General features: G+C 31.0%; 1 protein-coding gene across 1 annotated transcript; it reads right to left on the minus strand.

Moving 5' to 3' along the window:
• Positions 1–1,604: 1,604 nt before the first annotated feature.
• Positions 1,605–18,768, minus strand: LOC123703060. Its single transcript, XM_045650936.1, has 12 exons — positions 18,528–18,768; positions 16,872–17,042; positions 16,469–16,567; positions 15,222–15,348; positions 13,987–14,592; positions 7,297–7,403; positions 6,784–6,954; positions 5,988–6,416; positions 5,553–5,659; positions 5,031–5,244; positions 4,320–4,412; positions 1,605–2,773 (listed from the first exon to the last, which is right to left on the minus strand). Exons 1-12 carry the CDS (start codon positions 18,621–18,623, stop codon positions 2,645–2,647), a joined length of 2,349 nt encoding a protein of 782 aa, XP_045506892.1. The 5' UTR covers positions 18,624–18,768; the 3' UTR covers positions 1,605–2,644.
• Between the last annotated feature and the right edge of the window lie 424 nt (positions 18,769–19,192).

Genomic DNA, 19,192 nt, shown 5'->3' on the forward strand with positions numbered 1-19,192 from the left:
TTTGGACAAAAATGAAAAGAGACCTTTTTTTGTAAAATAAAATTACCTTTTTTGTTTATTTAAACTTTTTCGTTCGCGACTTATATGCTGCAACGCGTTTTTCGGAAGATGAAATGGCTCCTCCAGACTTCCGGTCATGCGGAAACCGGCAGATTTTGTATTTTTAGTAAGTTTTAGATTATATTCTTCAAAATAAAAATAAAAACAATCGCGCTCGAGAATGCCGGATTAACGTTTTTTTTTTACAAGTTCGCGACCCTATAACTCGGCGGCGTCAAGGACTTATGGTCAGATTAGTTAAATTTAGTCTTAAAACACTAAAATCAACCCCCAATATCTTAATCTGACGCGCTCGAGTATTTCAGACTATCGATTTTTTTTTACTTATCTGATCGTCTATCCTAGGCGCGCGTCACTACATATAGAGCTAAATAGTTAACAAGGTTGTTCTATTAGGTCTAAGGTATCTCTCATATCTTAAACTGCCACGCTCGAGTATTACAGAAAATTCCCCTCTTCGCCTCCCTATCTATAGTTCTTACGCTATACATTCATTTAAAGGATAAATAATAAAACAAAGACAAATTTGAAATACTTTATTAAACAATGCTACAAACACGATTTACATATAAAAATACAGATAGCCGCTATATCCAATCATTACAGATCTACCTAGGTTCTAAGTTCAATAAATATTATAATTACTATATTCATAACAAAACGACATATTACAGAAACCAAACATTTTATTTGCAACAGATTTATTATACTAAAATCCGTTGATTTGAGATCATTGAACAAATATTTTATTATATTAAATTTATAAAAAAAAACAAAGGACAAACAAAATCAAGTGTAGTACAATTATGATTTACTTAGCAAGTAGGTAGTTTAAACTGTAGATATTTATAAGAAAAAAAAAATTTCATACCGCCATCTAGAAGAACCAGATTAAAAAGGTTTGTACCAAACTAAGGAAGTAATTAAAATTCCAAAAACAATCCACAATTGGACATATCCAATAATAAGATACAATATAAATTCATTATATTTATACCAATGGATCGAATTTTCATATTATTATTTTATAGAACAAGTCAATAACTGAACCACATCAACTAAAATTTAGCACAAATATATTTTTTCAAAAAATGTAAAAAAAAAACAGAATTATAACGACTAGATACACACATAAGTAAATTCAGCCAGTTGATATAATAATATTATGTAGAAACATACATATTTCCTTAGGAATGCATAAAATACATATTAAATTATGTATTACAATTCAACATAAGAGGAATTAAAACTAAAGATTCCATACATAATTCATCTATGTACTTTTAAAAACTAACTAATATACAAAAAACATTTCTTATCAATAAAAATAAATAAATTAAGCTTGCGTACTAAATTATCCCATCTACTATTATTAGTTATTACTAAAATAACATTAATTGTGAGTGCATTCCGACAATATGTTTACTAATATTATAAAGCTGAAGAGTTTGTTTGTTTGAACGCACCAATCTCGGGAACTACTGGTCCGATTTGAAAAATTCTTTCGGTGTTAGATAGCCCATTTATCGAGGAAGGCTATAGGCTATATATAATATCATCACGCTAAGACCAACATGAGCGGAGCTATGCGGGTGAAACCGCGGGGAACAGCTAGTATTAAAATAAATATCATTAACTACAAAAAAGCATGTATTTTCATTCCAGTATATACCTAGTTTGCAAAAAAATGCTTCTTTTTTATGTATAAAGTATAGATGGATATTTGAGTAACAAAAAAAACACATTTTTTGAAGTGAAGCTTCTATAGGCAATTTGAGAGGAAAATTTCAAGGTCGCGTCATAGAAATACCGTCACGTCATGGAGTACGGCGACGATTTTGGTATCTTTGAAGCCAAAGAAGTTTCATTTCTGACACGTGTGCTCGGCACACACGCTCTTATTTAAAACATTATTTGCAATAAATTCCATTTTTTTTATCGAAATATTCTAAAAAAAACTAAGGACTACATTTTTGGGATTTCCCGCCAAACAATAAATACAGATTATACAAAGATCACATTAACATCTACAGATAATAAATATCACACTATTCCATTACTATAAGCTCTATTTTAAAAGTACACTTATTTTAATACTTTAATAAGTAGGAGCTTAAACAATTACTAAAATCTAGTTTATTTTTAAGATTTTAAAGTTGTCCATTTTTAATTTGAAGAAAAAAAAATGCAATATAAATTGTAATTTTTGTACTTTGGTGTAGTCAAATTTTTTGTTAATTTTGTTTGGTTTATTTTCAGATTCTATAGTTCAGAAGAAATTGGTTAGAAATTAGAATAATTCATTTCTTTGAATATAATATTTTCAATTGTCACCTATATAATAATACTGTTAAGTCTTTTTCAGTCACCATTGAGAAGTTGTCTTTATATCACAAAATGCTAAACCCATATTAATAGGATTTTGGTTAATTCATTAGTTTGGTCTTTACTAGGTTTCAGGAACCTTGAATTTCAACAATGACTTTGGTTAATTAACGATTGAATTATCCAATCAATCAAATTTCCGAACGAAACCCAAATATAGGCTACAAAATTGCTCATCTATCAATTCGTCAAAATCACATCAATCCGGGACAATCCACGAGTTATATACGTTTTGCCAGTCGATGTTTTTAAAATATGGATGTTGTTTTATTTCCTCTATACCGTCTTTACCGGAACCGAGGCGTTCCGATGGCTCGTAGGTTAACAACTGAAAATAAATTAAAACTTATTAAGAGGGCTTATTCAATTTAACGTAAGTCAAAATCTCCGCGATCTATTACGATAGATCGCGGCTTGCGCTATCCTTTTACTATGAACAGCATAAGTCCACAGGAGAGCGCCGAGCAACATGTCCTCTCTCTGGAAAGGCTCGCTGCCGACTGATTTTAATCGGGTCGCGCGCAGTGTTTTATAGTACTTTAAAAACAATTGTAGAAAAATAATAGAGGTACCTTAGTTGATTTTTTAAATTTTATCTTATAAGTAAGACGTTCTTTTATTGCAATATGTAAAAATTATATTTAACTAAGTCAAATATCTTGGTGAAAATAATCATTTTGTCGACTATAATTTCTAAAAAAATTCACATGGTTCGGATTTTAATTTCGTAAGTTAGGAGTCCAAAATAAAAAAATCTTTTAACTAACTATTTTAATAAGGATTTTTGCAGTTAGTTAAAAAAAATTGTGTGTTAGATCTGTCAGCGATTTCAGATATTTTTAGCTTCGAAATTGACACTAAAAGCGAAATCATGTAATCATCGGCTCAGTTATCTTGATGGTATTCACAAATACTGTATTAATTGAAAAAAACTCTTAACTAACTATATAGACAATAAAATTTCCTAAAATTATTAGTAATTCATATGTTTGTAAGATAAGTGGTTGATGGACAATCTGGTTTGAAAAATCACATATTTGAGCCAAACAGCGCACGGACCGCGTACACGGCCTTAAACATTTTTTAATAACAAAGGTATTTTGAGGAATTTTAGCGTTAAATATAGATATGTATATGTATAACCACCAAAAACTTTGAAGTAATAATATGTATTTGTCTGATCACTACATAGTATAAAACAAAGTCGCTTTCTCTGTCCCTATGTGCCTTTGTATGCTTAAATCTTTAAAACTACGCAACGGATTTTGATGCGGTTTTTTTAATAGATAGAGTGATTCAAGGGGAAGGTTTTAGTATATAATTTATTAGGTTTTAGACAAAGCGGGCGAAGCCGCGGGCGGTTAGCTAGTTATATTATAAAATATCTCTCCTAAAGTATGTTCTCAATATTCAAAATGATGTAAAACGTATTTTCGATATACTCTGTATTTTTACTCAAAAATTTACTCACTAGAATTTATTTGAATTTAAAATATTTAATTATAATAAAATAATTTTATTCCTATGTTTCTTTGTTTGTCTTTCTTTCACATCACAACAAAGCATGGCGCAGATATAGATAGCTATTTTTTGAAGAGATTAGATCGATTTCTCTAAATTTCCTTTTCTAAAAGTTAATTTTATTCTAAATACTAGCTTTCCGCCTGCGGCCTCGCCCGCGTTTTCAAAGAAAAACCCGTATAGTTCCCGTTACAGTGGGATTTCCGGGATAAAACCTAGCCTATGTTGCTCAGTGAAGATGCAGCTTTCTAATCGTGAAAGAATTTTTGAAATCGGTCCAGTAGTTTATGCGTGAAAACCATACATAAATACATAATTACAAACCTTTCCTTTTTATAATATTAGTATAGTACCTGTGTAAGAAAAGATTCCACTTCCACACTGAGTCCCTCGGGCAGTTGCAATATTGTGTGACTCGTGAATTCGTTGTGGTAGTGAGACAGCGGCTGTTACAAACAAACATATATAATTAATTATTTATTTATTTATTTATGAAATAGGTCACGATATTCTGTAGATAACACGCTTTTTTACACCGGCAATAAACTATTAAATTCATTGCCTTAGTATAAATTTAGTACGAAACAATTACTAAATAACTATTTACTATACTAATTACAAACTAACTAATTACTGTAATTACGAACGTAGTACGAACGAAGTACTATACTATTACTACTCATGCCACATTTAATATAGGTAGTACAAAACAGCTTACAAAACTACCAATTAACTACATTTACGACAAACGTAAAAAATAGCTACACTAATTACTCCATAACTACAGTAATTACTAACTAATTACAAACTAACTACATTAAATACTATTTTTGAAGTTATACTTCTTTTGGCGCGATGGAGAAAAATGATGAGAGTAAATTTTTACGATGCGCGCGCACACCGACACATAAATTTAACAGCATGAAGTTAGTTCTAGGTGGTATGAAAATTTATAACTATGTTCAAGTTGTATATTCTAGTATTTTTTCCATACGCCAAAGAAGTATAACTTCTAACGCGTGTACATAAGTACACACACTCTTTTTTTCACTACTACTACTCACCACGCCACATATAAGATAGTACATAACAGCGCCATAGCTCCAATAGTCACACTCCCCCCCCTCCCCCCACAAAGGCCTCATCAACTCCGGCGCACAGTAGATATTAGCCTTTCCAACTTGAGATATACACATCTCTGTGCCGGGGTAATGTGTGAAATAAGTTAGCGTGATTTGACCACCTTCGGAAAGGAGGATGTTGTTCGGATTTAGGTCTCTGTAAAAAAAAAGGAAAACTACAGCTATAAACATTAAATCGTCAGAACAAGAAATCTTTCAATAGGCTATTATGAGTCTAATTAATGTTAATATTTCGTAAATGCGATAGATAAATTACGTCACACGTTTAAGAGGGGTACCAAAAACTTCGTGACGTCACACGGAAAAATTGAAAACATTTATTAGAGAAACGTAGATATCAATAATGATCAGATACAATATCAATATGATAAAAAAATCTTGAGCTAGTAAATTTTAATTAAAAATTTGGTATTCTTTTAACAAATAAAAACAATTAAAACTTACCTAAGTATAACACCGGAGTTATGCAAACACTCGATGGCTGTCAATATTTCCGCCCCCCACTTGCATATCGTGGAGGGGGGTAAAACATCTCGGGGATTTTTTACTACCTGAAACATTTAGAAATAACGATTTAATTAATTTTTTTTCCCTAAAATATTTTGTTCTATTGAATCATCTTAAACAAATATATCTAAAAAAATGCTAAGTATTATCAAGTAAATATAAATACATATTATAACAGTTTTAAAGAGACATTTTATATAAATTGTAACTTCCTAAGAACACTCTACTACGCTGCTCTTAATATTTTCCATTGTTCTAATCAAATTCACCGACCATATGTTACATATAGAATAACAACTGTTAATACAAGTTTTATACAAACTACATTTTCAAATCGTCACATGAATCCATACAATATTTATAAAAAATTACCGTCTCAACACTACTAGTCTCTTGCACAACACTATTACACTCCCGCACATCACTATCCGTCAAAACTTTATCGACATTCTTCAACAACTTCTGCGAATTCATGACTAATTCCTTAACCGATACTTCCGAATCGATATTCCGATTCAAATCAATCGATTCGTTCTCCAAATCGATTTTCGGGAAGACATTTTCCAAATTCACTTTAGAAGGTGTATTGGGAATCGATTTTGCATAGTTTTTAATATAATCGAATAGTTTTTCTCCCGGTGCGTAAGATAATATTAAGAAAAATAAATTATTTGTTTCTATGTATGCATGTAAAGGCACCATATATGGTATTAAAGTTGGTAATATAGGTTGTCTTGTAGTAGCTTGTTGTTGGAAATAATCGTCAAATTCCGTGAGATTGTGCGGTATTTTTTGTATCACCTGAAAGTAATTAACAATAATGAAATATCAAAATAAATTCAGGGCAATAAGAAGGCATCTGGACTTTAGCCTAACATGTCATGTTATTTTAAAATACAGGATTTTACAGTGGAATTTAAATCTTCTAGCAAAATAGACAAATCAAACAGAATAGGTACTAAGTTTGACTAACCCTTAAAAATTATAATATTTCTTTGGATGCATCATAGAGAATATTATTTATCATGATGAATTAATACAATGTTTTTTTTTTTGTATTTTCAAGAAATACAATAAGTAATTTCGTAATATTATCACAATAATTCTAATGTAACAACATGTTGAATAATACTAAACATCAACAACATTAAAAACAAAAAAAACCTACCTTCATAGCATAACAAGTCTGCTCAGTCTTATGCAGTACTAACATAATACTAGAACCTAGGACACCTAGGACTCTATACATTCCTAATTCTTCATAGGGACGTTTTAGCATTGATAACGGGATGGGGCTGTGAATCGGCTTCGGCATATCGCTATCTCGCTCTGGCAATAGCTGTGGGAGAGAGACGGATATATGTTAGTATGTTGTTATATAATTTTTTTTTTTTAATTTTGAACTGTGCCAAATAATGCATACTTTTTTTTAATTTATGTGAAAATACAAATGCTATATTTTTCAATTCTTAACGCACAATAAATAAATATAGACAATCACGTAAAAAAATTATTAAAAGTTATTATTTATTATAAAACTATAACTTAATTATAGTTTTTAAAAAAACGTAAATACCTTATTGATAAGATATATTTCCTAGAACTGAGCAACAAAATTATTAATGCATAACTTATAGACTTGATTATTTTTTATAAATTTTTAATTAAAATTTTCACTCACACTTTGCTCTGTCCCACTGAGATGTTTCTTATATATTTCTTCAGCATACGACAGATATTTGCTCGTTTTATTCTTTATTAACGCTCGTCTTTGTGGATCTGTGTCCGCTAGAAAAATATAAATAAATAAATATGTACTTAAATATTCGTTTCCAATTTTTATAACAGATACTAAGGTAGAACAGTTTTAACTTTTTTAAGGTCTGTGTTTTAATCACCAACACAACGTATGATACGATGTAAGTAAAAATTATTATCCTTGTGAATTTTTATAAATACAATGTAAAAACAGCTGTTTCCTAGTCTTATATGTAGTAAATAGTTATTTATTATTGTTAATCATATCTATATAATATAAAAATGAATCCCAAAATGTGTTGGTAAGCGCATAACTTTAGAACAGCTGAACCGATTTCGTTAATTCTTTTTTTATTACATTTCTTGAAGTACGAGGATGGTTCTTATGGAGAGAAAACGTAAAAATTTACCACGGGCGAAGCCGGGGCGGACCGCTAGTCTAAAATATAAAAATGAATCGCAAAATGTGTTGGTAAGCGCATAACTCGAGAACAACTGAACCGATTTCGTTAATTCTTTTTTTATTACATTTATTGAAGTACGAGGATGGTTCTTATGTAGAGAAAACGTAAATATTTACCACGGGCGAAGCCGGGGCAGACCGCTAGTTTATACGATTCTTATTAGTTCCATGTACTTATACTAAAAACATTTATTTCTTAAATAAACTTACATGTATAATAACTCTCTGTATATGAATATAGGTACATAAAATCCATTTCTAACAAAAATCACTTCATTTTAAACTAATTAAACATCTCTTTGGAAATGTACACTATCACATTAACATAATTTTGTGTAAAACTTATTATATTCATAACAGTTATTTATTTATTTTGAAATATATTACGTCCCTATTTCTTTATATTCTTTAAGTACATATTAATCTGAATATAATTTTGCCCATACACTTAACACTCATATACTTGTTAAAAACATCTCAGTATAAACACATTTCAATAATTCAATATATTAGATAACACACAAACAATCATAGAGGTGATTGGATCAATACTGAGTCACTTGCTATCGATAACTTATCAAACACTTAATGTTACAAGGCAATCTAGTTATATGCCTATTTATAAATCGATTTATTATAAAATACTTTATCTTTAAATCGACGGTTCTTAAAATTAAATATAAACATGTAATTTTAAAAACTGTAAAGAAATGTAAAGATAAAATACATTAGAATAAATCGAGTTTTGTTAGGGAGCCAGGTGCAAATTTGGTTAATTATTTCCTCTCAAGAGATAATTCGTCAGACGCATCAGAGTATAGTATTATAAAGCCTCGTGAACGTCAGCTGGCGCTCGGTTGGGGGGATGAGCGGTTGTAGCCTCCCACGCACGTAGGAAAAAAAAATACATTCATTCATTTCCTCTCAGCTAAAAATTTGTCAAATTGTAGCTAACCCAATATCTCAACGAAAAAAAATAATCAGCTGGTTACAACATGGTGTATTATGCGTCAGCTGGTGTCTCGAACATGAAATAATATAAAGTGAAAAAACTAAAACCCAACTACGACAATAACCGGCGCTGAAAAAGTATAAAACAAGATTTCAGAATACTGAACTGAACAAAGTTGCTAATGTAGTTGCAAGTAAATGGACACAGTAGACTCTACCAAGATGCCTTCGTTGTAAATTGACAATAATGTCATACAATACTATTCTGAAGTATGCAATATTCCACTATGTAAAGATAAATTTTCATGTTTGGAAAGGCGTAGTCACACGTTGTTGAAGTGCTACGGTAAATAGGTACATATTATGTAACGTGTGACTACGCCTTTCCAAACATGAAAATTTATCTTTACATAGTGGAATATTGCATACTTTAGAATAGTATTGTATGACATTATTGTCAATTTACAACGAAGGCATCTTGGTAGAGTCTACTGTGTCCATTTACTTGCAACTACATTAGCAACTTTGTTCAGTTCAGTATTCTGAAATCTTGTTTTATACTTTTTCAGCGCCGGTTATTGTCGTAGTTGGGTTTTAGTTTTTTCACTTTATATTATTTGTACTATTTTGGTGTTAAAGTGTATTTGTGGGGCATAATATTAACAAAAGTTAAACTGATGAACTAATAAAGAAGCTATGGACGAAAAGATGTGAATTATATGCAATCAGCCCATGAATACAGGTAAAGTCACGAGCAAATGCTAGTAATATATATATATATTCAAAATGTACAAGGAAAGCGCTTTCAAATGATACCAAACACGGGATATTTATCTTAACTTTATTTTTTTACTCTGTATGTTTTGTCCAATAGAGGACGCCACATTAGATTTTGTGAAACCCCATATAGCCTATAACCAGCGGACAATTAAGACGCTTCTAATGATATGTCATTTGTCAAATTCTGATAAGTAGTTTAGACGTTACGAGGGAACAGATGAACATACATACATACATACATACATACATACATACATACATAGCCTGTCAAAATCATAACCCTCCTTTTGCTTTGCCGTAGTCGGGTAAAAAATAAAATTATTTTCCGTGATTTCCTCTCAAACAAAAATTTACCTGATGATAGCTTATATGTAACTGTGGATATATAATATATAGGTCAGCTGGCTGTATCTTGGTGGAAAAAGCGTCAGCTGATACTTTGAAAGTTATTACATAGGAGTTAGACAGAAGCATCTATTGCCAATTTATATGCATCAACCGACTAGGTTTTCCTCGAATTATTGCTAGCTGATTTTTTTTATTTATCGCATCAGTATATTAACAATCAGCTCACAAATTTTCATCTGAGATGAAATGACGTATCTTTAATTATTATCGTTATTTTTAAAAATTCAAGCAACACACGCTAGCATAATATAGACAGTAATAAGATACGCTTGGAGGTGGTTAGTTGTGCGCATGATCGGGGTACTACGTACATTCAGCCACATCGGTAAACATGTTTTTACAAATATTATAAACTGCATTTAAAAATAACTATCATATCATCAAATTCACATAATTACCTAAAAGTGTAACAAATATGAAATAACCCACTAAAAACATTAGTTAACTATAATTATTAAAAAAATAATAGTTAATATATAATTAATAAAGTTATTACTTATCTTTTCCGGGGACTTATGTTGATGGAATTCCACGTACCTCGATGATTTTGTTAATGTCTCATTATATTCGAGACACCAGCTGACGTATAATACACCATGCTGTAACCAGCTGATTATTATTTTTCGTTGAGATATTGGGTTAGCTATAATTTGACAAATTTTTAGCTGAGAGGAAATGAATGAATATACTTTTTTTTCTTACGTGCGTGGGAGGCTACAACCGCTCATCCCCCCAACCGAGCTCCAGCTGACGTTCACGAGGCTTCATAATACTATACTTTGATGCATTTTACTAATTACCGCTTGAGAGGAACTTGGTCATAAAATCTGCTTCTGGCTCCCGGACTTTCATTTATTGAATATAAATCACTACATAGTATAAAACAAAGTCGCTTTCTCTGTCCCTATGTCCCTTTGTATGCTTAAATCTTTAAAACTACGCAACGGATTTTGATGCGGTTTTTTTAATAGATAGAGTGATTCAAGAGGAAGGTTTTAGTATATTATTTATTAGGTTTAAGACAAAGCGGGCGAAGCCGCGGGCGTTAAGCTAGTACTTCATAAATGAGAATTTATTAGAAAAAATTCTACAACTAGACGGAATTCGACAAAAAAAAAATTTTGTGGTCAAACTTCTTTAGGACCGTTGAGTGTAAAATTACAATGTCGCATCATCATCATCATGGCAATAACGTCATTTCATTCCTCCATGACGACGATTTTGGTATCTTTTAATCTTGTCAAAGAGGTTTCACTTCTGACACGTGTCAGACCACTTTACTCAATTTTAATACACCTAAAATAATTGAATACTAATATTATAAATGCGAAAGTAACTCTGTCTGTCTGTCTGTTACTCAATCACGCCTAAACTACTGAACCAATTTGCATGAAAGGAGAATGGCGAAACTGGGCCTAACTGTTACAGAAATCATAATATATTTAAAATTCATTATGTTATTTTTAGTAATTCTTGGTAAAATATTTACTTCTGATTCTATGGGAAAACAAATCTTTGAAAAAAAAGATAATGTGTTCACTACCGGCATTGTTATTTCTATGACTACCGGTCTTATCAAGCAGAGATTGTCAGTGTTGTCAGGAGTAAAAAAGTCGAATATATCGATTAATACGAATGAATGTCTATATTTTATTTTTAATTTTATTGAATTCAAATGCTTTATAAATCAGAAGCAAAACTTAACTTATTTTTAACACATATCATAATTTATTTAGATCATTCTATAAAATAAAAAAATGTTTTACTTAATCAATAATAATTATAACATTTTCATTTAGGTAGCTGGCCATTAATAAAATGTCAAATTATTAATCATAATTGTGTCAGTGATGAGTGATTTGTTTATGTTTGTTGTTTGACATTTGAGTGAAGTTTTAGGCCCTTCTCCCATTACGATACGCATAGGCGATTCAAGTATCCTGCAAGTCTCGGAGACTAGTCGCCGCGGAGTATCTCACATACATTTTTATGTAGGCTCGCACACTACGCTACTGGTATCCTACACGTCCGCGACTAGTATAGCACTACTCACCGTGTCGGTCGCTTTTGCATCGCGTCTCGACTCTCGCGCGTATCTCTTCGTTAGAAAGATAAAAATATCTAATCATCATGTTGTAGTTCTCGTTCGGCTACAAAAACTCTACAATTTATGTTTCTTTCAATATATGGATGAATCTAGTACTTCTTACTCTTACGTTGGCGTCTTCTATTTCTATAAAAAAGAAAAACTGCAAGAGCTTCTTCGTCACTGGAATTGCTGATTGCTCGACATAACGACGTAACTGTTGTTGCAATAAATAAATGAATTATTATTATTATAACGTCGGTCCACAAAAACGAGGCGCAATAATGATGAATTTAGTCATTTTTCAGTCGCATAATATGCGAGCATCGGGTAGCCAGCAAATATCTAAGTAGTATTCTACGCGAGTGTCGTATTCTAGAAATATCGTACCTAATGGCAGAAGGGCCTTAGTAACATTATATTCAAAATTGATCTTAATCAATATCCCAATATCTCTGCTATCCCATAGAAAAGATCTATAATTATTATATTCCTAGAGTCTGTATATTTTTATCTATTTCATCACCCATAAATCATCAGTGTAACGATCAGGCCCAGAGTCCTATGGGAGTTTGCCATTCTCCTTTGGTATGGACATAATATTTTGATACCCGAGAAAGGACATAGGCTACCTTTTATTGCGAAATATGTACCACGGGCGAAGCTGGGGCGGACCACTAGTTGAATATAAATAAAAGAAATAATAAATGTCCTTCTCAGATAAACTAGTGGAATTCATGAAACATATTAAAATTGATGTTATTATTTATTAATGCAGTTATAAGCAATAATCGATTTGTTCATTAAACTCGATCGAGAGTTAATTAGTATTTTGTAATACATTAGTTGGTGATAAGAAAATCGTTATAACATACTTTATGTCTATAGTAGATGTGTACTATGTTGCAATAATATATTAAGAAATAATCTGTATTTTAAATAAATAAAAATAAAATAAATAAATATTGCAGGACAATTTTCACACACGGCACGATCTGATCCCATACTAAGCTTTCGCTTGTGTTATGGAAACCAGATGGCTGATAAACATACATAGGTACTTATATATAATTTTAAATAAATACTTATAGATATACTAGCTGTCCGCCCCGGCTTCGTTCGTGGTACATGCTTACGATTTCTCTCGATAAGAACCATCCGATTATAAAAAGAAATTATCAAAATCGGTTCAGCCGTTCTCGAGTCATGCGCTTACCAACACATTTTGCGATTCATTTGTATATTATAGATTTTAGTGTTTCAAATCAAATATGTACATTATGATTGCTTATGGCAGAATATTATATTACTTTATTCTTTAGTTATGGGAGCAATTATATCCTACTAATATTATAAATGCAAAAGTTTGTATGGATGTATGGATGTTTGTTACTCTTTCACGTAAAAACTACTGAACCGATTACAATGAATTTTAGCACACATATAGAGGGTAACTTGGATTAACACATAGGATAGTTTTTATCCCGGAAATCCCACGGGAACGGGAACTATGCGGGTTTTCCTTTGCAAACGCGGGCGAAGCCGCGGGCGGAAATCTAGTACGAAAATACAAATCGTCTACTAGTTCGTAAAGAAAATAGATTAGTACCTATCCTATGTGTGTAAAAATAACTTTTTAGAACTTTTCAGTGTATCTTTTTCCTAATTTAAGTTAAAATATGTTACTAAATATTGCTACAGTGTGTCCTGCTATGCCTTTTCAAAGGCATAATATCGTTGCATGGATGAGAAATGAAAGAAAACATATACCTTAAACTTAAATTAATATTTGATGCAGTTTTACATTAGTGAAAATAATTTAGAGAGATTTTAAAATGTAAAAAAAATGTCATAATTTGTTTTATATTTGGACTACACACAAATTTTCAATTTTTTTTATAAGTAATTTGTAAAAATTTACTTACACTGCACACCAATAAGCATTTTCTCGATCCCCGACTTATAGCACTCGAAAGACCGTTGAAAATCACCAACATCTTCGCATCTTGCCGCCAAATTCAACAAATAACCCGCTTCGAAAACATAACTATCCTCCGTCCTTGTCTTACACTCGACGTTAGACAGGGACAGCATGCTGTACGAACTCCGCCGGGAATTCCCGATCGAAGCCGAATCGAAACTTCTAGAATCCAATTGTGACGTCGACGTTGTTAACTTTTGATTATTCAAATTAATCGAATCAACTTCATCGGAATTTATATTTCTGGGCATTGTGTGATAATCATCGAATTTCGAAGTCGATGGCGCGTCAAAATTAATTAAATCTGGTAAAACATTCTTTTTGACGAACGATTTACTTTTTTTTATAGTCATTTTATTTAATTCTTCATATAAATCGCTGCTTATGCTATCTAGAGAGTCTAGAGATTCGAAGCTATTAGTGTTAGATTTCTGTAATATTGGTGATTGTCGTATTTCTATGTCTGCCGCTTCATATATAGGTATTTGAGAAATGTTCATCTGTGTGTTTGAATTTATCGGACTTGCGTTTGTTGAGTTCATGTTTTGTGCTGAAACGTAAAGAATTAAAATGTTATTAAAACGTGCATTATAAATTGTTATTAACACCGAGTTATTAATTAAAAATAAAAGAATACATACTTAAATCCTTGGAATTTAACTCACATATTTTTAACCGACTTTAAAAAAAAGGAGGAGGTTATCAATTCGGCCGGTATATTTTTTTTTTTTTTTTTTTTATGTATGTACACCGATTACTCCGAGGTTTCTGAACCGATTTACGTGATTCTTTTTTTGTTCGATGCGGGATGGTGTCGAATTGGTCCCATAAAAATTTTATTCGGATAGGCCCAGTAGTTTTTATTTTATGAGCATTTTTGTCTGTAGGTATTTGTAAATTTTGCAAGTGCAAGTTTGAAGTCGGTTGTTTTTAACGCAGTTATCACTTGTTATCCTACATAATAAAATTCTATATATCAATATTGCAGCAGTATTATTAACTTAAAACTTTGATTATATAAATGCGCTATTAGCTCTTTTAACAGTTACTTCAACACTTAATACGTGCCAAGTGGGGCCATAACTATAAATCTAAATCATTAAAATCTATTCAACCATTATTGAGTTATAAGTGATACAAATAAACCAGACTCTTACAAATAAGAGAAAAATATCTCACTTTCAGGGCTTTTAGAATCATCATCTGACGTTTGATATTCCAAAGGTGGTGTGTCTTCTACGGGCAAGTGTAGCGATGATCTGATTGCGTTTATCACTCCTTTGGGTTCCGGGTCTGGGTAGCCAGACTGAAAAACATATTTATAATATTGCTCAAAATCAATAATGTATCAATAATGTACTGTATAAATCAATAGCATATTGTTGGAAATTAGTAGGTACCTATACCTTATAAGTTGAAGTGAAATATTCATATTTACTTAACTGCAATTTTTAATAAAACGATACATACTTTATTACCTATGTTTGATTATTATTTGTTACTAGCTATGCCACGCGGTTTTAGCGTGATGGTATATAGCCTATAGCCTTTCTCGATAAATGGGCTATCTAACACCGAAAGAATTTTTCAAATCGGACCAGTTCCTAAGATAAACATACAGACATTATTTTCTTGCCAAAACAGAATAATGATAAGATTTATATATACTTAATATATGTATAAATACTTATCTATAGCATTCTGTTTCTAAGCAGTCAATTATATTATTATTTTGAATACACTACTGCAGGAAATAGAGATTGCTTCAAGGTTCTTCAATAAGTTTTTCTATTAACAAACCTACTGTTGTGTTTATTTGATTTATAACAGCTTAATTTAAATATACATTATTATTTACTCAGGTGAAATAATACAGGTCCTACTGCTTTTCTATTATAAATGCTAGTTTTCAACCGCCATAACGAAAAATATACCTTTTATTTGAATATTTTTTTTAACAAAAGCACAGAATACATAATAGTAGCTAAACGCTACAGAACGGACACTCTCCGCCTCCCGCCAAAATTAAACACTTACCTCACCCCGCACGATCAGACATGTTATGGTACCCATTTCCCCGCAAGGACGATACCAACGACGTCTTTAGACGAAACGCAACGAAGATTGACAACATTAATCAAATTGACCTAAAGCAATTTTATTATTTTGGATTTGTGATTATCGTTTTTCGTAGAAAATGGTTAGATATTGTGCTGTTTACGGATGTATTTCATCAGAAAAACGCGAATTTTTTTTTACGCTAGTCACAAATGTGCCAACCATAAAGAGTTTACACACACATTTGCAGTCTCTACAGTGTGACTGTCAAAACTATAATTTTGTATGGAGTGTCCGGGGTGTGACAAAAGTAATGAATTAGTTACTCAACAAATTAAACAAAATCTATATCGAAAATTCATATTTACCTGTAGAAAGTTAACAAAATCTGTACTTGTGAATAACAATCGATGTTCCGCCACAAATTCTAATAAGTCCTTAATTGACTTCGCTCTTTCTTCAATCACCTGTAAATGAAAATGAACAATAGCAATGACAATTGTAATTTAAATTGGACTAAAATTGCAAGTAAATTTATAAAATAAATAAATTATTACACTCCAGAGTCCAGATAAGAACAACTACATACTTTTGTACAAAGTACATTAAATATTCTTGAAGTGAAACTTCTTTAGGCGCGTTGAGAGTAAAGCGACGATTTTGGTATCTTTGAATCTTGCCAAAGAAGTTTCACTTCTGACACATGCGCTCGGCACACACACTCTTTTTTAGACGATAAAAACTACTTGTTACATAAATATACAAACTCACTTCCTGTTGAAACCGTTTAAAATAGCTGCTCTTAGCAAGCGCGGGGAAGGAGCCTCGTAGGTGCAGTCCACTGTGCAGCGCCTTCATAGATTTGTGCAACTGCTGAATGTCACTGTATCTCTTCCACACAGACACCACTGTGACGGCTTCAGGAGAATCCAGGGGGAATAACTGGAAGGTATATGTTACTTTATTAATAAGAATCAAGTACACATTTGACTTTGGTTGCGTAGGTAATTCTTTTACAAACAGAATAAAGAAAATCTTATCTGTATTTAAGTTATCACAATACAAAGGCATTGATGTGAAATGAAAATAAAATTTATTTACATTCAAATTATTTTTATCAAGGAACTATTACAAAACAAATTGATATTTTCAACAGCTCAGAAGTAACAACAACTAACAAATATGTGTCTTCAATTGAGTATTTGAATAAAAATTTTTTTTGTGCTAAATGGAAAGATTATATATTAGTTTTATAACATAAAGTTTTAAAATACATGCAAAAAATCAATAATTTTTTTTTTATTCAAATACTCAATTGAAGAGAAAAGAATTGAGTTATTGCTTTTTCATAGGAATTAATTATTTTAAAAACATATAACTCGATGAAAGATGAGAAATGTAATTATCATTCAATCTGTACTAATATTATAAAGCTGAAGAGTTTGTTTGTTAGTTTGTTTGAACGCGCTAATCTCGAGAACTACTGGTCCGATTTGAAAAATTCTTTCGGTGTTAGATAGCCCATTTATCGAGGAAGGTTATAGGCTATATATCATCACGCTACGACCAACAGGGGTGGAGCCAGGGGGGTGAAACCGCGCGGAGCAGCTAGTATAATATATGTACACTAAAATATATCTTATTGCTGTAATTACAAACCTAACATCTATTCTTAGCTTATCTATCTATATTTGAAGTAATAACACTCTTATTATTATATTTAACCACTTATAATATTATTACACAATTATAATAATAGTTACAAGTAGTTACATTATTTATCTTCACTGCTTAGTTGTAAGCACTTAGCAGTTTTTAGCCCTGGCCTTGGTCCAGTTATATTATTATTTATATTATCTTATAACATCATATAAAAAGAAACACTAGATTTCATTAATAAATCTTTAAAAAACAATATGTTACTCAGGAATAACATAAATTACCTCTGGTGTAATATATTTCTTTTAATTTTGTTAAACTGGTTGATATTACAAAAATATTTCTATTTTTCCTTTAAATAATATGAGTCAGAGTTTATTACAATTATTTGAAACTTAAACAACTATTACTAAAAACAATGAGTAACAAGGAAAAAGTTTTTGCTATCAGTGAATACATTGTGCAATCAGCAAAGTTAGGAACTAAGTAATGTTTATATGTATGAACTAACCTTACACAATGCAGATTGAATAAACATGTGTTAAAATTCAACTAACAAGGAACCTAGGTAATCAGCACATTCTAAATACATGAATATAAACTAGTGATACTAAATTATATTACTCTGACCCTAATTCCCTAAAATATATATGTATGTATAAACCTACTGCTTTCACTTGATAAATTCTCTCTTTACATGCTTATAATATGATATATCATAAGATTCATTAGAATACAGATCTTATAGGCTTAGTATCATATACTTACAACAGATGTGATCTTATATAGAGTGAAACCATTCTTATGTTTCGCCGTCTCGTCGACTGAAAATCGCCGCACCCATTTATCTCTCATAGACATCATAAAACACACACAAATAACTTATAAAACTAAAGTTTATCTAATGTAGTACACGCCTCTTAAGTATCGAATGATTTGAAACTACATAATTAAGAGTTATCATATGAAAATAAAATTTATATTTTATTGATTGTACACAAGCAATCGCATAGGTATTGACGAATGACGTTTTAATGTGTCAATGTCACGTTGAAAACACAGATGAAAATTGCGAATTCGACACATATTGACAGTGACATGTTTACCAATATAAAATGCATTCATAGAATAAAAATATAAATTATTATTATGTAATTCGGTTATATATATACATATAAATATATAATAATAGTCTATTATATATATATACTAGTACAGTTTGGATATTGTTTGCATTAAAAATAATTTTGATTATTTCGATTTCGCTTCGATATTTAATTCCGCTTTATGTCAAAAGATGGCGTAAAAAGCAATCGGAACACAAAAACGTGTACAAGTTATAAAATAATACAATATTAAAAACCTTTTATAAACTATTTCTAGCTTCTGCTTGTAAGTTTTAATTTTTAAATCGACTTTATAATGCGTTATTT

This window comes from Colias croceus, chromosome 25 (assembly GCF_905220415.1).
Source record: "Colias croceus chromosome 25, ilColCroc2.1".
Classification (NCBI taxonomy): Eukaryota; Metazoa; Arthropoda; class Insecta; order Lepidoptera; family Pieridae; genus Colias; species Colias croceus.